The sequence below is a fragment of the Rhinolophus sinicus genome, chromosome 16, assembly GCF_057876585.1.
Source record: "Rhinolophus sinicus isolate RSI-liver-muscle chromosome 16, RSI-T2T, whole genome shotgun sequence".
Classification (NCBI taxonomy): domain Eukaryota; kingdom Metazoa; phylum Chordata; class Mammalia; order Chiroptera; family Rhinolophidae; genus Rhinolophus; species Rhinolophus sinicus.
This window is the reverse complement of record NC_142516.1, coordinates 81,530,044-81,551,124: the sequence shown is the minus strand read 5'-3', so window position 1 is coordinate 81,551,124 and position 21,081 is coordinate 81,530,044. Positions and strand designations below refer to the sequence as shown.

At 38.2% G+C, this 21,081-nt stretch overlaps 1 protein-coding gene across 6 annotated transcripts in view; it reads left to right on the top strand.

The window, feature by feature from the left end:
* AUH (AU RNA binding methylglutaconyl-CoA hydratase) overlaps positions 1–21,081 on the top strand; it is a 165,348-nt gene that overhangs the window by 48,314 nt on the left and 95,953 nt on the right. For 5 of the 6 annotated variants that reach the window (XM_019713877.3, XM_074330196.2, XM_074330195.2 and 2 more), the window contains one exon: positions 3,345–3,431. The exons of the other annotated variant lie outside the window; for it this stretch is intronic. In XM_019713877.3, the coding sequence (XP_019569436.2) occupies positions 3,345–3,431 (87 nt within the window). The remainder of the gene's footprint in view (positions 1–3,344; positions 3,432–21,081) is intronic. 6 annotated transcript variants of the gene reach the window in all.

Sequence of the window (21,081 nt, the reverse complement as noted above, 5' to 3'; positions counted from 1 at the left end):
TACTAATAAGCTATGCTGTAAAAGCTGGCAATGAAAGTCCATGCAAGCACTTTTTTTTTTTTTTTTTAAAGATGAGCAGTATTACAGAGTTATTATTACTGATGGGATTGATTCTCTAAAGAGGGATACTATTGACGATGCCAGCCAGGAGAAGCTTAATTGCTGAAGTGATGTCCCTGAGGAGACAGAAGGGATAGAATCTAGTGCATAAGGGGGCAGTTGGCCTCCATTGTGAATTAGTCCATCCGTAGTAACAGGAGGGTGTGGGGACAGAGCCCCAGAGAGTAGTTTACAGGCTCTCGGCCTCACGTGAAGGGGTACTGGCTCGGGTGGTGAATGGCCGTTGGCTGTGGCTGATTGGCCTTCGGCTGTGGCCGGTTAGCCAATTGGCGGCTGGTATAACTGCTGCGGCTACGAAGGACTGCCGATGATTGCTGAGGAGCCGAGCAGAGCCGAGGAGAGCGGAAGAGGAGAGCTGAGAGAGAGGAACAGAGGAGAGAATGGAGAAGAGTCGTCGGTCAGTCGGTTGGTGGAAAAGCGGACGGCGGGTCGGCGTCCGGTGGGCCCAGCCTCCAGTGAGACCGCGGTGGTATGGCTCCCCTACCTATGGCTCCGTGGGTGGTCCTTGTTGGCCTCACCGTATCCTGCGTTCTTATGTGGGGAGCGGGACCAGAGACCCCGCAGGCCGCCCCGCACGACACATGGCGCAGCGAGCAGGGTCTCCCGCATGACAGAGGGTAAGGCAAAGTATGTGGGTTCAAATCCTGGTAGTTTTGGTGGTGTGCACTGGTGGAATTCCTTTCCTGAATGCTTTCGTTTTCTTAGTAAGTTGGCATCAGGATTGGATAGGAAGTTGAGCTTTGAGGGGAGAGGGAAGTTACAAAATGGTCTGTAGATGAATAGGAACAGATGGAGTAGGGAAATACAGTAGGATTGCCAGGCAACATAAGGACTCACCTGAAGTGAGTAGTCATGGACTGAGAGGGTTTACAATATAAAAAGTACATCTTAACTTTTTAAAAAGTGATTTTAAAAAGTAAAAGGAACGAGAAATACTTGGCCTCGAATAAAACTTTGGATGCTTTTAAATAAAAAATTTGTGATCACAGAAGGAACAGCGGTGAAACTACATTTTTAGGTTCTGAATGTTTGAAATTGCAGGTTATTGTTTCCAAGGTGAAAACAAAAAGGATATTAAAAATTCTCTAAAGTAGTCTCAAGGGCACAATACAAACGTTTAACATTACACGAAGAACGGTAACTATTTCTAAAATAAACCTTAAATCCCGAAGAAGTCCCATACTGATGTGTGCATAAAGCTGCACTCAGCAACCAGAGTCCATCTTGCAAACCTCACTGCAGGGACCGGTGGGCATTGAACACGCTGCATGTGTCGAGACCAAGCCCTGAGTCCCGCTAGCTCCTGGTCTGGCTTCCAGGAGCCTACTCTCTAATCTGAGTGGTTTCAAAGCATGCTGTGTGGTCATGGAGTCAGAATATTGGCGAATGCCCCCGTCACAGCACTAGTTGTTGGTGTGTGGGAGGGCACCCTGCCGTTCCAGGGGCTCCTTCAGGACTGCTCATCCCGAGCCCTGTCTGTCTTCTCTTCATCACTTTGGCTCCTCACATCTATTCCCCTCACCCATATTGTACCACATTTAGCTGCTTTTACTAACCCATATGTATCAGCCAACATACACTAAACGATATTTTGTTTTCTCAGTTTAAAATTATGTTCTCATTGTTAAATGGCAGTGAGCTGAACCATTATTTCTTTTAACAAATACATCTTTCTAGTTTAGAAATTTTTGCCCTTACTATTTTTTCCATACTAAATTTTAATTCTTTATGGAAAAATTAATTATGATGACATATATCAGGTATCCAAAAACATTTAACGACTAACATTGAATACCTGCCACCTAATTTAAGCAGTACAGTACTATAACTAAGATTGAAGACCTCTGTGACCATTGCCTGTCACATCTCTCTTCCCCCAGGTCACCACCAATTGAATTTGGTACTTATCATTTCCATGCATGTTTTACATCCCTAAATAGCATTCTTGTGTAAAAACTTATGTAAATGGTTATTATACTGTGTTCTTTCTGTAATTATATATAAGTGTATATAATTATGTCCTTCACTTTTATACTTACCCATATTTGTACTCTTAATTCCTTCATTTACATGCTACACATGTAACATTCCATTGTACAATATCTTCCAGTTTTATTAATAACCCTTTTGATCGATATTTAGGTTATTGCTATTTTATAGCAAAAAATAGTAAGTTTTTGCTATTTTATATATGTTGCATTGAATGTTCTTGTTCGTATATCCTTGGGCATGTGTTTGAGAGACTTTCTAGGATATATGTTTATAGAACGGATGGGTTGCAGGGTTTGTGCTTTTTCAACTACTGTTGTCACTTCCACAGGAAGTGTGTGGGCTCAGATTATCCTAGCTTCAGCTGGTAATTGATTAATTTATAATGGAGTAATGATTAATGATTAGTCATGACTACTTTATAATGGGCTAATAAGAGAGTAAGTAGCTGAGTGTGTACCTTCTCTGCTGTAATTTTACATGATTTTCTATTTGTTTGTTTAGTTAAATGGGGACCTACCTTCTCAGATAGTTTAATTTTATTAAAAAGAATGTCTTTGTTGAGCCACACAGAGTAAATGATTCCTTAAATAATTTTTTGTGTTTATTTTTCTGTGTTCCAAAGTTACGATTCCATGATAAACTCATAATTATGATGTTGACAGTTCATGCTTTTAAGCCAGTGATTCTCAAATGGGATCTGCAGTCACCAAGGCAGGCATCAATGAAATGATTTTCACAGCAGTAAGGCGTGACTTGCCCTTTTCACTGGGTTGACATTTGCACTGATGGGGCAAAAGCAGTTGTGGGCAAAATTGCCAACATCTTTGCAAGAACCAAGGAAGTGGCATCAGTCTGCAGTTATTTATGTTAATCAACATGAATGGGTTTATATGTATTATTAAATGAATAAATATTTAAATATTTGTAGTTTCAGTTTCTAATAGAGGAACTATTAACACATATAATCTAAACGAAGTCTCCTACTCTTAAGAGTTTAACCGGGTCCTGAGACCACAGCATTTGAGAACCACTACTTTAAGCACATGGTAGATGTGTGAACAATATGTTGTTATTCCTGATGCTGGTCTTTGAGAAGGAAAATGTAGGTAGTATAATTTCTTAAACAGATAAATTCAGTCACTTTTCATGTTATTTATGAATTTTAAATACAATTTCAATTTGTTATATTAAAATTTTGTTTATAACTAGATTTATAAATAAATACTTTGCAGGTGCTGACCTTAAGGAAAGAGTCAAAATGAATCCCAGTGAAGTTGGTCCTTTTGTCTCCAAAATAAGAGCAGTGATTAATGAAATGGGTAAGCACAATTAAATTCTCGTTTTAACACACTGAAGATGACGTTAAATGTCAGATTTAAAAAGTTACACATTGTTTTTATACGTAAAATTTGGCCAAAATATTTACATAACTAGATAATCATGATCTATAGTTGGTTGTTGTAAAATAGGTGTGATATATTTGATTTGAAAATTTGTAAAAAATATTTTATAACTAAAGAGGCCTCCTATGTACAATTGCATGGCATATGAAGATAGTTATTAGAAAACGAAGAATAATTTGGCATAAGTTTTTAACTGAAAGTATATCTGTTAAGTAATTGCATACACAAACATTTTGAGATTTGGAATTTTTTTGTTTCTTACATAAATAGGATTGTACTATTTCCTTAGAATTATCGATTTGTATATAATATTTCTATCAGTACACATCAATCTACTTTATCATTAATACTTTTTAATATATTGCTGAATAGTAATCCACAGCATAGTTTTATCCAAAAATTTAAATTATTTATTCGTTTTAAAACTGTTTTCTATATTACTGAAATTTTTATTGTTATTATTTATAAACAAGTAGTGAATATCTGTGTACCAAGTCTTTCAGAACATTAGTATGTGTATTTATAGGATGGATTCCTAAACATGGAATTACAGTTCTAAGTATCATCCGTTCATTTTACATTTTAATGAATCCTACCAGATTATCTTCCCAGAAGATTATAATAATTTATATTCCATCATTTATTTTTCTAGAGCAGTTTCAGTTCACACCAAAATTGAGGATAAGGTACAAAGATTTCTCTTGTCCTCCTGCTTCCACACATGCTCAGCCTCCCCCACTATCACCACCCCACCAGGACAGTGCATTTGTTAACAGTTGATGACCCTACACTGACATGTCATCATCATCCAGAGTCCATAGTTTACAGTGGGGTTCACTCTTGGTGTTGGACATTGTATGGGTTTGAATAAATGTAAAATGACATGTACCATCATTATAGTGTCATACAGAGTATTTTTACTACCCTAAAAATCTTCTGTGCTTGGCCTAGTCTCCTCTCTCCCCTCTCGGGCTACTTTCTAGTGTCCCCATAATTTTACATTAATAGAATGTCATGTAGTTGGTTGGAACCATACATTTTTGTAGCCTTTTCCACTTGGCTTCTTTCACTTAGTAACATGCATTAACATTTTCTTCATGTCCTTCATGCCTTGATACCTATTTTTTTTGCGCCGAATAATAGTCCCTTATTTGGATGTACCACCATTTATTTATCTATTCACCTACTAGAGGATGTCCTGGTTGCTTCCAGGTATTAGCAGTTATGAATAAAGTTGCTGTAAACATCCGTGTGTAGTTTTTTGTGTGGATGTAGTTTTCACTTCCTTTGGGTAAATAGCGAGGAGCACAGTGGCTAGATCACATGGTAAGAATCTGTTTAGTTTTGTAAACCCTGCCTGTCTTCCACAGGGGACGTACCATCTGCATTCCCCCCTGTAATAGTGAGACTCACAGTTACTCCACATCCTTGTCAGCATTTGGTGGTGCCAGTGGTCCCGATTTTGGCCTCTCTAATAAGTGTCGTAGTGGGGTCTCGTTGTTTTCATTTGTATTTCCCTGATGTCATATGACGTTGAGCATTTTTTCATATGCTTATTTTGCCATCTGTATGTTCTTTGGTGAGGTATCTGTTAAGGCCTTTGGCCTAGTTTTTAATTGAGTTGCTTGTTTTCTTATTGTTGAGTTTTAAAGAGTTCTTTGTATATTTTCGATCATAGTCCTTTATCACATGTGTCTTTTGCAAATATTTTTTCCTCAGTCTGTGGCTTGTCTTTTCATTTTCTTGACTTTATCTTTTGCAGAGCAGTTTTTTCATTTTAATGAAGTTCAGTATATCCATTATTTCTTTCCTGGATTGTGCCTTTTATGTTGTACATTAGTTCCTCCCTTGTTTGCAGTTTCTCTTTTTGTGGTTTCACTGACCTGTGCTCAACCAGGGTCTAAAAATATTAAATGGAAAACTCCAGAAATGAGCAATTCATAAATTTTAAATTGCACTATTCTGAGTGGAGTGATGAAATCTTATACCATCCCACTCCGTCCCACCTGGGACGTGAATCATCCCTTTGTCCAGTGTATCCATGCTATATAGGCCATCTGCCTGTTAGTCACATAGTGTCAGTCTCGGTGATGTCATGCTATGACAGTGCTTGTTTTCAGGTGACCCTTAGAGTAGCCTAACACTAAGTTGGTATGTCATTCACCTCACTGCATCTTATCATGTAGGCATTGATTGTATCATCACATCATCATCATAAGAAGAGGGGGTACAGAACAAAAGACATTTTGAGAGAGACCACATTCACATAACTTTCATTATAGTATATTGTCTTAATTGTTTTATTATTTTTTATGTTATTCTCTTACTGTGTAATTTATAAATTAACCTTTATCATAGGTATGTATGTATAGAAAAATCATAGTATGTATAGGGTTTGGTACTTATTTGCGGTTTCAGACATCTGAAAATACTGTGAAAATCTCCATGCGAATAAATGGTGAAATTTCTGTCTCAAGAGTCTGGGGTAGTCGTGTAACCACTAAAAAAATTGAATAAGTAGTTAAAAGTGTTTTGTTTTTTTTTCAGTGAAAGTACCAGGCCCAGTTTTTACCTGTTAACACGTTGCGTACGGATCACGAGAATCTTCACGAGGGATTTAAACCCCGCGTACGCAACGTGTTAAGTGATTTACATTTCAGGTGCTTTACCTATCTAGCCTGTAAGCAACAGATCATTAACCATCTTATCCAAACTCTTCTACAGAGCATTAGAGTGAGAATTCCTTCCTAAACTCATTATTTCAGACTAGTGTAACTTTCATATGTAAACATGACAAAAACAATGAAAACCTAAATAAGAGGAGCCAGTCTTGCTTTTGTGAATATAGATGAAATCCAGTAGGTTTTAAAAACAGACCAAATTGGATTTTCCCAGGAATACAAGGGGAAGGGGCGAGGTTTCCATTTGAAAATATTACACGTATTTAATTCATGACACTAGCCACTTAAAATAAATCGTATGTTTTTCTCAATAGGTTAATAAAAACAATTTAAGAGATGTCAAATCTATTCACAGAAAAAGCTCAAGGCAAACTAGGAAGAGAAGGGAACTTCCCTGAATGGTATCTGTTTCATAGTAGTAAAACGGAAATACTTTTACATACTTCTACATAAAATAAAGGAAAAGACAAGAGGCCCACTATCACCACTCTGTTCAACATTGTTCTGAAAGTCCTGGCTTGTGTGGGAAGGCAGAAATAGAAATGATTGAAAAATAAGAAATGTAACACTGCCCTTCTCAAGTGGTGTGATTGTCTCCACTGAAAATCTAAGAGGATCAACAAATGATCAGAAATAATGAGTGTCTTAAGATAGCTGAATATAAGATCCATACTATTTAAAAATAATCAGTTGCCCATCTTTATACCAGCAAAAGACAGAAGATATCAATCAAAAAACATAACATTTACAGTAGGAACAAAATTGGATTTAGAAATATATGCAAGCTATATGGAAAAATTATGAAATTTTATTTTAAGACATTAAAAAAGAATTAAATGGAGACTTTTCTTCTTGAATACGAAGATACAGTATCAAAAAGATGATTCTTACAAATGATTTAGTGTACAGATGTTACCATGCTAAGGTCTGGCTGCCTCCCGCTTGCAGAAGTTAAAAATCGAGATGTGTGATTGGTGGAAAGGAAAGCAGGCTTATTCAAAATGTTGGCATTCTGGGAGGATGATGACTCCTGTCCAAAGGCCATTCCCAAACTCCCCCCCCCCCCCCCATCCCTCATTTCCAGAACAGGCAGATGGTTTTATAGGTGCACAAGAAGAACAAAGGAAAGGGGGAGTTGGTTAGGTAGGTCCTGAAGGCTGACATCACTCCCTGGGGTGATGTCATCACTCCCTGGGGTGGTCTGTTTTAAGATAACATCTCGGCCTGAGGCTTTATGTGTATTGTGGTGTCTGGGTGCCTGAGAATTAAGAAATTGCCCTTTCCAGGAGTTTGTTAATTAAATGGATTAAGGAGGTAGGGAAAGCCTTGAGAAAAGGAACAAAACAGAGTTCTCAAGTCAATTAGGGGAGAAACAGAGAAAAATAGCTGAATATCACGGTAGATCAAACTGCCAAGTGGCTAGATAGCGAGCTTTGTGGTGAGTAAAACCACAAGGGAGCTAAGTCTAACCATGTTATTGATTTACCGAATGTCACCTTTACACAGATTCAGTGTAATTACACTTAAATTTCATTGTTAATTTTGTAAGGAACTTGAGGATAACAAGGCCCTGAAATAGCCAGGTGTGCCTAAAGGAGAAGAAAACGAGGGGCCTTGCCTTAGCACTCAAGACTTATCTTAAAGATAAGGAAATCAAGATGGTATATCTTAGCTTTTGGATAGACAAATGGACCAGTAGAGTGGAATACGGAACCCGAAATAGACCCATACAAGCAGGGGAACTGATACAGGAAAAAGGATGCATTGCAGATCGCTGGGGGATAGCAAAGACTTGTCTATATTTTTGAAGTTAAACTTTTATGATCTTGATGGACTAAAAAATTTTTTAAATACAAAATACAACACTTGAAAGCTTCAAAAATGTCACCAGTTTAAATTTAAGAACATTTGTTCACCAGAAGACATTGTAAAGAAAGTAGGTAGAAAAGCCACAAATTCATAGAAAATACTTGAAACACAGCTGCCAAAGATTCATGTTTATGCACATGCATACATGCAGCCTGGAAGTCAGTAAGACAACAGAACAGAAAAACACGTTTCATGCCAGAGGAAGGAAGCTGAGAAGCTGCTTGGCCTGTTCAGTAATCATAGAAATGCAAACGAAGACCACAGTGGGGTGATAGCGTGTTTCCCCGAATATAAGACCGGGTCTTACATTAATTTTTGCTCCATTAGAGCTTATTTTCAGGGGATGTCTTATTTTTTCATGCACAACAATCCACATTTATTCAGTTATGTACAGTCATGTCATCTTCTGGAACATTGTCATAACGTACTAAATGTGTCTGTCTGGCTGAGATCTTAACTGGGGCTTATTTTCAGGGTAGGTCTTATTTTTGGGGAAACACGGTACTTTACATCTCCCAGCTTAGCCAGTAATTCTTTGGGCTGACATCACCGACAGTTAATGGTAAGGGGATCAGCAGGAAGTGCCATATACTTCTTTTGGGAGTAGAAGTTGGTGTAACTATTTAGGACAACAATTCTGTGTGGTTGTACAGAGGTGAATATCCACATTCCGCAAGACTCAGTAGTTCCCTTTTTTAGGGGTGACATTAAGGCTGTTTTTGCTAGAACCATTATCTAGAGTTTGGCCCAATAAACGCACAGGGGTGGGTGGGTATTTTTGTGTCACCTCGCTCATGGGCTGTGAAAGCATTCACAAGTCAGATAGAAACATAGAAGATTTATTAAAGGAAGAGGAGGGTCGGCTGGGCAGTCTGCTGGAAACTACTGCAAACTACTGCATTGAGTATTTATTTGGTCTCAAGTTTTATATTTTCCTGTAGTTGGGGGTGGGAGGAGGTATGGTGAAGCTGGTTATCACAACTTTTGCAACTTTTGTTATGTAGATTTAAGTTGGAACCAGGAGTGGATCCCACACAGATGCAAAACCTCTCCCAAGTCACAGGGTCAGCACTGGGCTGAAGTAAATAGAAACATTGAAACTGGTCTGCATAGTAAATGTATAGGAAGCAGAATCTTTTAAGAGGCAAAGAAAAGAAAGCTTTCAAAATGTCCCAAGTTTAATTACACTTATTAATTTGTATTATACCAGAGATCCAAATCTCAAAAATAGAAGATTTAGTGCCACCATTACAATCCCCTGTCTTAATAGGTATCAAAGGTTCATGAAATAATAACCTTTCTTTGTGGACTGCTTTTTGATACCATCAATTTTTAAAAATTTCAGATTTTGACCTTTTAATGGATGGACTGCAACTTGGAGTTTGAAACTACACTATTCTTTCGGCATTTTGCAACCTGTCCTAAGGAAACTTATACCAGGATATAAGAAAAAGACTGTTTATAGGTAGTAGCAATATTGTTAATAGTCAAAAGTTAAAAACCAAATTTCAATTGACAGGAGAAAGGATAAAAGTTTTGAATATATTTGTAGAGTTGGACTGTAACAGCATTGGAAATAAATAATTTACATGTAACAACGTGGCTAAATCTTTGAAACATTGAATTAAAACAATATGACATAATTTTGTATAAAACTGAAAGCATGCAAAGCAGTACGTAGTTTAGAGGTGTGTCATGAAATTACACACACGCACTCAGGAAAAATGGAAGAATGATCAACAGACTTCTCAGTGGTGATTACCTTCGGGCTCGGGAAGGCAGGTAGAAGAAGAGCAGATGAACACGTGAGCGGGTAGGGTATTCATTGTGACTTAGTTTTCACTTTTGTGATGTTAAGGGAGTTTGTTATTATGCTTCATTACATGTATATGCTACATATATTCTTTTTATTTGTCAAATTAGATCAAACAGTTTTTAAAAGATTCATACAAGGTCTGACAATTAAGTTTGAACTTGTTGCAATGATGTTGCTAACCTTGTTTGATAGCAGAGGGATTATTCATTATGAATTTGTACCAACTGGACAAACAGTTAACCAAGTTGACTATCTGGAAATGCTGAAAAGGCTGCGTGAAAAAGTTAAATGACCTGAACTTTTCACCAACAATTCATGGCTCTTGCATCACGACAATGCGCCAGCTCACCCAGCACTGTCCATGAGGGAGTTTTTAGCCAGTAAATAAATAACTGTATTGGAACACCCGCCCTACTCCCCTGACCTGGCCCCCAACGACTTCTTTCTTTACCCGAAGATAAAGGAAATATTGAAAGGAAGACATTCTGATGACATTCAGGACCTCAAGGGTAATATGGCAACAGCTCTGATGGCCATTCCAGAAAAAGAGTTCCAAAATTGCTTTGAAGGGTGGACTAGGTGCTGGCGTCGGTGCACAGCTTCTCAAGGGGAGTACTTCGAAGGTCACCACAGTGATATTCAGCAACGAGGTTTGTAGCACTTTTTCTAGGATGAGTTTGTGAACTTAATTGTCCGACCTTGTATATCTTAAGTTCTGCAAACATTTCTTATGTTTTTTTCTTGGACAATTTTCTGTTTTTTTCTTATATTCTTTTTTATTTTCAGAGAAGCCAGAATTCTTGGATTTTAGAAAATATCTCCTAATTTTAAGTTTTTGTTTTTCCACTGGAGAGGAAAAACCTTTTGAATGTCAAACAAAATTGGTTTATGGATGCTCCTCACAGGCCTGCAGCCTGCTTCTTGGTCCTTGTCCACTAGTTCTCACGTAGTTCATTTCCACTAGAAGGGCTTCCTTGGTTTTTTTTTTTCCAACGGAGGAAATGGCTTGTCTTGTGGATGTTACTGCATGCTGGTGGAGGAGTTTCCTGCATTGTACTCATGGGGCTGTTTCACATATACGTGTGTTGGCACCTGTTAATACAAACTCAGGACGATTGTTAAATTTTCAGGAATTCTGTGAGCTGATTGTCAGAAGCACAGACACTTTGAAGCTGGCCGTGTAGCAGTCCAGTAATGGTACAGATCGGGGTGTATCCTGCCTGTTTGATACCACTTTTCCCTCTTGCCTCCTGTTACATTTTCATTTTCCACAACTGGAGGATTTCTCTGGGGTTTGAAGAGCACATGGACTTTCTTCTTTCTTCTGACTACCGTGTTCTGCTTGTTTTTAATGAGAGAGACTCTCTGAGGACCTTAAAGGTACTGGATTCATTTGAAAGCTGTTCTGCTTGATTAAAATAGAGGTCAGAAACAAATTCTATATTTTGTTTGGAGTCACTAAATTCTTCACTTTACTGTCCCTAGCTTCTTAGAAAACCTCTTCTTAAAAAGTAACTCCAAAAATCCTAGAACCAAATTTAGTTCTTTGGCTCTTTTTAAAGAAAAAAAGAGCCATGTGGCTCTTTTTGAGATGTTTCATTTTAAAAAATTGATGAATTCTAAAAGGGTAATCGTTACATGTCCCCTACCCGCTTTAAGCATGGGATGTTGGGATTGACAGCAGTAATGATTATTTACTAGGCAAGTCAGCACTGATGCACAGACCTGAAATTATCCTGACCTAATTACAGCTATTGTTCCTTAACTTAACGTGCTATCTCCAGGTGCACAAGGCGCACCTTCCTTCCTCCCGTTTTAACTTGCAGTCGTGGGCACATCACTACTGGGGCCCCCATTGGCAAATCAGAAACATGGGATATGGGGAGCAGGGGTGTTAATTACCTGCTGAAGGCCAGTCTTGTCTAATTAGATAATATTTCATGAAGAGCTAGAAAACATTTTTAGAATTCTTAAGTAGAAACTGGGGTAGGCGAGGGCATGCCCAGTTGTCTCAAGTTGAAGCCACAAAGAATTGCTACCTAATTATAGAGAAATACTTAAAATAAGTTTTCACCAGAATTTTAAATTATTGAATCTAGTGTGATGTGGGTGATATTTTTGTAAGTGATCTTCTACGGTAATTCTTTGAAATGCCAGGCATTTCCAGCTTCCTTTTCCTTTTTTTTCTGATGAAATAAAACTGCAAAAGCTTTAATTTAGTTACGTAAATGCAGAGCTGAATTTGCATTGAAGTACTGGAAATTAATTATGTTAAGAGGGATGAATTACAAAATTAATCTCTTTAACAAGCATCTTTTTTCTTAAGATTTTGTTATACCGTAGTTTTATAAAAGGAAACAATTTCATTTTGAAAGTTTTCAGATTCTCTGATTAGTTTCCCATGATGTGATTTAAAATCTGTTCATATCCATTTTTTCTATCAGAAGAAGCTGTCTCTCTGGGTCAAAGACATGGAAAATATTTTTGTACAATAGAATGAAAAAATTCTGTATGAAAACTGTTATGTAAATCTTACGGGATAAGCCTCTTCTCAAGTAGTGCTTCTCATTTACTTTGGTTAACATGTTTTCGAATTTTAGAATTGAAAGGCTAAAAGCAATACAAAGAAGTCACTAATAATTAAAAAAAGAAAAAGGAAGAAAAACCCACAACAGTATAGTAGAAGCAAACTCATGTCAAACTTTCATCGTGGCCACCGTTCAGCAGAGGTTTGTTACTGGAATCAAACTCTCTTTCCTGGCCCAGTCTAGCTGACTTTGCACAAGACTGACTTTGCTTTAATATTTTGGAGACCACATGATCTTTCTTTTATCTTTATCTCAAGCTGGAAGCTACATTATATTTCATGATATAAAGTTTTTATGTCAGAACATTGGTTGGCTCAGCTTAACATTTTCTTAGACATTGCCATAAGATGTTTATTTTGTTGTAGAAAAGTTATATATATTACCAAAATGTGAGCGTCTGTGAATAATTTTGATAGACGTTTATTGAGGCATACTGTTTGAAAATCTCTTGATTTGGAGGTCTCAGAAGATGTGGGATTCTAGTCTTCTCTGTACCATCTCCTACTTTTCCTTTCTCCTTGCTGTGAGAGCATGGTGGGTTTTTTTCTCCACCTGTACCTATTAATAGTATCTACCACAGTAACTGGCACATATTGAAAGGGTGAATTGACTAGAATCCTATTGGTGTAGACAGGTGAGCCAGATTATACTGCTTTCCTCTCATCTTCAGCGGATCCTCTCTTGAAATCCCTTTCTGCCTGCCTCTACCTAAAATTCCAAGAGTCTATGCCTGGACTGGCCTGAGTTTGATCCTCTCTCTCCCACCCCAATTTGGTGCTCCCAGGATGTAACTGAGGATGATAGCATGAACATGGACGGAGCCATTTGATTATTTATTGTGATTAGTATATTAGGATATTTACTATTCTAGATATTTGCTGGATTGGAGCGGGAGGTGCAGCTCAGGAGTCCCAGTGTGAAATGTGAAGGTAGTTGATGTTTAGTAAGCATCCAAGTGGTGACGTCAGGCAGGCAACGAGAAATGAGTTTGCAGTTTAGGCAAATAGTCCGGCTGCTCGAGATGGAAATGTGGAAATTATCAGAATGTTAACGGTATGCGAAGCCTTGACACTAGAGAGAATAAGTGTGACGACCCTGAGGCATTCTAATGTTTCAAGGCTGACCTGAAAAATAAGAATCAGAAAGCAGACTGAGCGTGATCAGACATGGTGGGGAGGCAGGAGGCAAACAGTACGTTACTGGAGAGTGGGCCCTTTTCAGTGGTAAGTCCGGGCTTGGCTCTTACACCGGGGTTCCAACCTGGAGGAGTCTGGGCAGCGTCTAGGCTAGCTTCCCACACTGGGGGTCGAACCCGGGCCTCCGGGAGGATAACTGGGACACTTAGCTGTACATTCCCCGGGATTGGGCTCTCCTTGGTGTAGTGTTCAGGTTCTTGGCGTCTAGAGCAAAGAATTGAATGAGATACCGAGGTAAAGTAGTGAAAGAGCAGTTCATAGAAGAAAAAGTACACTTCAAAGAAATAGAAGCGGGCCAGGGCAGAAAGCAGTGGCTCAAGTGCCATTAAAAGTGACAGTATACGCCAAATAGATTGGAGCAGGCCCCAAGAAAAGGCAAGGCAAAAAGGGGGCAAAGGCCCAAAGGCTCAAAGGTGACATTATTAGGAGAAAAAGTACACTCCACAGGGTTTGGAGTGGACCCCCGAGCAAAAGCAAGGCACCAAAGGTGCTTACTGGCGAGGACTTGGAGTTCTTATCCCTCTTTTCTCTAGAATGGGCTGTTCTTTTGCGGGTGTGGGACCACTTGATTGACATCTGTGATTGACAAGAGGCTGTTATCTCATCTTGTTAGACTGTGCATGTTCTTTCCCAGAATTCAGTCTGTTATAATAGTACTTCCAGGCATATGCATATTATAATGAGGGTATAATGAGGCCCAGGTGAAATGAAGATGTGAATGACCGGCTTAATCTAGTTGGGTATTTTGTACCCTTTTGTTTCTTTATAGGGGTAGATAATTACAATGAAAAGGGGAAGTTTTGGGCAGAGAGGGGAGGTCTTTTGGGTGGTAATTCAGAGACCCAATGCCTATCTCTAACTGCCTGCTTTGTTTTCCCCTTGAGAGACGTGATCACCATAAAATCTCCATGGGAAGTTGAGGGGTAGGAGGTATATTTTTCTGTATCTGCTTCCTGCTGGGCAGGGCCGTAGAGCTGTCCTTATCTATTGGGGGATTCATGGAACTCTCGCCCCATCTGATCTTAGATGAGAGGGAGGGGTCTCGAGATCCGCCTGGAAGACTGTGTTGGCGTCTTTGGTTGCCACAGGCAATCTTGCTGGGGTAGCTTTTGTATCCCCAAGGCCCCTGAATGAAGAAAAATAGATTTTAATTAATAAATCCATTAGCTCTACAGAGCCTGTGGCTGTTTAACCTGTTATTCAGGTGGTATCAATTGTCCAGGAGTTAGGCCCAGAATGGGTTGGAGAGAACATTAGACTTCAATGATTACAATCTACAAGCGGGGGAGGGGGGTTTGGAATGGCTTGGGGGGATGTTGGGAAGTCGCAGGCATTTAAGTCGTTATCTGAAGCTGGGGTGAGAGACATTCTGCGATTCAGGCTAGGAGCAGTCTTTAGGATTCAGAAACTGATTAGAAGAGTAATCAAAACGGGGGGGGGGCTAAGGAGCTAAGAAACTAGGGAAAAGGAGACTTAAAATTTATGTAGTGAGGTGGCTCTCCCATATCAACTATTCTGAAAGCCAAGTGAAGGTCTTTTAAAGAAGGACTGTTTGACCCAGCCCTGTTGACGTGTCCAGTAAGATGGAACTGACGTGTCCAGTAAGATGGATTTGCAGCCTGGTCAACTTTAACAGGTACCCTTTTGGAGAAGAGTGTTGGGCTATGGGTAGCTGCTTCTGTGGCTGGCAGACAAAAGTTCCATTCCTTGGGCCATTTTGGGAAGACTCTTCGTCTGACTGTTGGGCTTTTGGTTTAGGTCCATTTAGAAAAAAGTAGTTATTTGAAATTTACACTGGTTGGGGATAAATACCATAATTTGATTTCTTATAAATAAATTATGAATGAGAGTATTTGGAAAATTTTTCCTTAGAAATATGTATTTACCTTTCTGTGAAATACAGCATTGATTTATCGTGGCTTAATAATAGTCTCTGATGAAAGATTCAGAATTTTTTAAAATGAATAAGGTATGAATAATTTTTTACCCAAGTTTAGTGTTGTATTTGTCACTTCGTGCATTTAGTCATATATTTTTTAATTACATAACGTAAATTAAGAAGTGTGCTTGTAAAAGTAAAATCGAGTATCCAATTTTAGGATTTAGAGATTCTTGAGTAACGAATATAAGAGCTTGCATAAATTCCAGGTGTGTTCCTTTTCAAGTTTTCCAATTGATTTAGAGGCATCTGATACTTATTCACAAAAAATCCAGAGGTGCTTGATTTTTTAGAGTTTAATAGGTTATCACCATTATGCGATTGAAAGCTTTTTCAGATACTTCATTTTTGTTTTTATCTGAAATAAAGCTTATTCTGAAAGTAATTAGTATCACAGTGACTATTATAATGCAATTTGAGAGCTTATGCATTTGTAATATATTTTCTTTGCTGTTACCCAAGTGGTTACTTGACTTTTATTTTAGATGTATTGTGTTAAGTATTGTTTAGTAAAGAACATTTTCAAAGTTGTAGAATTGTCAGTCTGCCAAGTTGACCTGAAATGTTTATGTTCACTGTGCCTTTTTTGTTTGTTTGAAGGTCAAGGAGATTTTTTACGTAAGTAACTAATTTAGTTAAATGGGATGCAATTCAGCATATATTTTACCTACCCTCCACCCCCATGCTGTAATAACAAGAAATTGGAAGTGCTGAATTACGGTATGTGAAAGACTGATTGATGAAATACTGTCTTTATTAGTTTTCCAAGTTGTAGCTTCCAGATCTCAATTTTAGTTTCTTTATCCTCTTGCCAAGAATGACGGAAAACTGACACAAGTGTCTAGGAGTCCATTGTTTTCCCGAATGAGTTGTTAATTATTCCCTCGCCTATTGAATCATAGTTTAGAATAGAGTTAGACTTCACAGTTTGCAACTTATGGTCTCTCTGCTTTCCTTTTTGGAATTTTATTGCCTTTGCTGACTTTCACTGGGTGTTAGTCACATATGACTTTGGACAGTTTTATGAAAATTACACTGTTTTGTGAAATAGAGCTGGAGAAATGGGCTTATCAGCCAAACGTTGTCACTCCAAAATGTTCCTCTGGAATATTTTAGAATTTGAAAACACCAAGAAAGGAAATCACTGGAACTGTTTTTTGTATTTTTCGTGTTTGTAGCTTTTAATTCCACAAGGAATATCTGAGCATGTGTTTAATATAAATTTAAAACTTTTTAGCAGCTTTTCCGCATTCTCTTTCTCTCCACATAATTATTGCTAATACCCTAATTTAATATGTATATTTTTTAGACCCTCTGTTGGCTTTTACAGGAATATATATTTGTATATATACATTATAGCTTATGTACAAACATCTATGAAAATAATCACATAAGCAGGTTTTCTGTTTTTTGTTTCATTTTTGGAAATTCATAATTTTCTAGAAATGTATCCATTTCATCTAGATTTTCAAATGCAGTGATACAAAGTCATACATAATATTCTCTTATCTGTTTAATATTTGAAGAGTCAACAGCAATGTTCCCTTTTCATTCCTGATACTGGTTATTGTCTTTGTTTTTTTTTTCTTTGATCAGGCCCTCCAAGTCTTATCAGTTGTATACAGTTCAAAAAGTCTGTTTTGGCCTTTAGTTATCCTCTCTATTAATTGTTTTATTAATTCCTATCCTGATTTTTATTAATTCCTTTCTTTTCAGTTTCAATTTGTTGCTTTATTTTAAACTTATTAAGATGGATTTTTGTGTGTTTTTTGCTAATTAGACCTGTATTAGCCCTTCTTACTACATCCTTTGTATCTCTACCTCTTTTCTGTATTTCCCATTGTTTCTCCTTACCTCTGAATAGTTTCTTGTCACCCATCTATCAGTTCACTAGTTTTCTCATAAGCTGTACTGGATTTTTAAAAACAAACATTGAGTTTTTAATTTTTAAATATGTTTTGATTCTTTTAAAAATCGATTGTCACTTTTTATAGTTTACAGTTTCCCGCTTGGTTTCATGTCTTTATTTGAGTCAGTGTTTGATGATTACAGATCTCAATTTTATATGGATTTTTTTTTTAAAGATTTTACTGGGGAAGGGGAACAGGACTTTATTGGGGAACAGTGTGTACTTCCAGGACTTTGTCCTTTCAATCTTAGTTGTGGAGGGTGTATCTCAGCTCCAGGTTCAGTTACCGTTGTTAGTTGCAGGGGGCACAGCCCACCATCCCTTGCGGGAGTCAAGGAGTTGAACCGGTAACCTTGTGGTTGAGAACCCACTGGCCCATGTGGGGATTGAACCGGCAGCCTTTGGCATTAGGAGCACGGAGCTCCAACCGCCTGAGCCACCGGGCCAGCCTTATATGGATCTTTTTATTATTGTTTTTTCTACTGGTTTGTACTATATCGTTTTTCCTTGGTTATTGTTTGGCTGTGTGATAGACATTGTAGTTAAAAAATTATTCCTGGGAATAATTTGAATTCTAGTTTTCTCCAATGTGGATTTTTTCCCAACTGCATTAAAAAAGATGATTTCCTAATATTATTGCTATGGGCATACCAGTATGTATATAGTTACTACTTTATTGGACATTTAGGTCATTTTTGCTAGTATAAACAATGATGCAGAAAATATCATTATACATATTATTACGGTATTTGAGGGAGCTTTAGTAAATAGAAATCCCCCCTCTTTGAGGTTAGGAATAAATTGAAAATAAAATAAAAAGTAGGAAAAAAGGGTAAATTATTACCTTCATTACTGATACTAGCTAAGTTGGAGGTTGTGGCTATAGATGTGACCAGATTTATTCATCTGTCTCTCTACCATTAGGCCAGCTTACCCCAGTCACAGCTGGACTGGGTTTGTGCTGGCCCAGAGCCAGGGTTGCATACCTCACAGGGCACTTTCACCTAGGCATGGAGGAGAACCTGTGCTCTTGGAGGGGGGCCTATTTCCAGAAGAAGAAAGGGTAGAGTGGAGCCAAGGATATGCCTACTTATTCATTTTTAAATTAGCCGTTTAGAAAATAATTTGTTGGGGTAGAAGAAATTTGGGGGCAAAGTTATAGGAGAATGGGACCCACCTCTGTAATGTGTACATACACTGTTTCCCCGAAAATAAGACCTAGCCAGGCAATCAGCTCAAATGCGTCCTTTGGAAGCAAAAATTAATATAAGAGCCGGTCTTATATTACATACAGTAAAATAAGACCAGGTCTTACATTAATTTTTGCTCTAAAAGATGCATTAGAGCTGATTGTCCGGCTAGGTCTTGTTTTCAGGGAAACATAGTACTTAGCACTTCAGAGAAGAAGAGACTATCTGTATGACCATGTGCACTGGACACTTTCTTGTTGGAAAAATGACCTTGTTAGCTTGTTAGACATTAGAAAGCACCTGTGGCTGCAGGGGCCTGGAACCTGCACTGACACTGAACTGAGCTCAGCGAGCCAGCTCTTCGCTGAGCTACTGAAATGCAGGGGAGGGTGGGGGAGGGAAGGACGGATCTGCACCTCTGGCCATGTGTGTCTGTCAGTCCCAGTTAGCTAGTGTTTGGTTGTTCCTTCTGGTTTACTTATTGCATATTGATCAGAGAATGGCTATGATGTTTGTACTGTTTGAATTTATCATTTATAGTGTTTTTGCTTTGTAGGTGCTACTTCTGTGTTATTTAGTGTGTAGATATTTTATCACTGCTAGATCTTCATTGTGAATTTCTCCTTTACTAAGCTTTATAAAGGACTTTTCTTTGGCCCATTTAATGCTTTTACCCCAATGTTCTTACGCATTAAGATTATGAGATGTTTTCTTTGTATTTTACTTTGAGGTACCATATCCATCCTTCAGATTTTTAAAATTGTATTTCCTCTTTCGTTTTAGATGTTTCTCTAATGTTCTGCGTGTAGTTGGGTTTTGTTTTGATCCACTTGGAGCCTTTTTCTTACTGGATGAATACAGCTTCTGTCAATGTATTGATATAGTTGGTGTTAGGTCTGTCTGTCATCTTGATTTGTCATGCCTTCTGATTGATTTTGGTGATTTTGCATTTTAAAAATTACCTTAGATATGTTACATTTTTCTGTTTTTTCCCCCCAATTTGTGGGTTTATTCTAATAATGGGAAATGGTTTTATTTTTATACCACCTGGTTATCTCTATTATTATAACTTGATGTAGTGTACTTGAGTCTCTGTTCCTTTAGAAAGCTCTATTGACTTACTATGAACAGTGACAGAATTAATGTAAATCCAGTTTTAAATTCTTCCCTTCCATCTTTTCTTATCCCATCATTTTTCTTAGTGTTTTCTTTATAATTTTAAATTGACTCATACATGTATTACTTATTAATTTTAAATTACATCTCAATTGATCCCTATTTATAAAAGATCAGGAAATGACTGCACTTTATTTTGTTGGATGTATGATTTTCATATTAATCCACTCAGACAGTTTTTAAAAAACACGTTGATTGAGGATAATGGCTGTACGATGAATTGCACCGTGAAGAGTGTACAGGGTGGTAACTGACTTGTGAAAACATCACCACAGTCAGCGTGATGGATGAACACATACGTTACTCCTAGAAGCTTCCTCAGGGCCCTTGATAATTCCTTTCTCCTGTTCCTCCCTGCCCCCTTCTGTCCCCAAACAACCACTGCACCGCTTTCTATCGGTAGAGACTAGTTTCCATTTTAAGAATGTTTTAATAAATGGAACACAGTATGTACTAATTTTGTGTGGCATCTTTCAGACCGCATCTTCTTTTTTGAGATCATCGATGTTTAGTATGTATCAGTAGTAGGTTCCTTTTTATTGCCGAGTAGTGTTCCATTGTATGGTGTACTGTGTGGTGACGTGTGGGTTGTCTGATCTGGGACAGCAACATAGAAAGCTGCTATGTACATTTGTGTGTAAATGTCTACTGTCTTTACATTTATGAGTCTTACCCGGAGAGCTAAGGCTCTTACTGCTTCCTGTCTCAGTGTCGTGGGTCAGCGTGTTATCCTGTGGAAGGTGTGGCTTCCCTGAGGTATCCAGACCTTCCCCTGGGGAGCTTGTTAAATGCAGAGCCTGGTTCAGTAGGCCTGGGAGTCTGCATTGTAACAAGCTTCCAGGTGATTCTAGTGCTGCTGGTCCACTAACCACACTTTGAATAACAAGATACAGAGCCTGAGAGTCAATGAGAGGCAAGGCAGTAACGGTGTATGTTTTTTCCTACCAGCTAAAAGTAAACTACTTCTAGTGTTGTATTTTTATCAGGAACAGAAATACCTACATCTGCCACGTCAAGCAACGTTTGAAGTGCCAAGGTCTTGACTACCTCTGGAGCAGCAGTGGACAGTGGGTTTATCACTGTCTTCCAGACCAGGCTGCTGAATGGGAGTGTGTAGGAAGAGGATGCTGGTGCCAGTGGCTCTTTCTGCTTCAATAATCTGTAACCCAGTTGTGTATGGGGACCGCCTGGGTTGGGGGTTC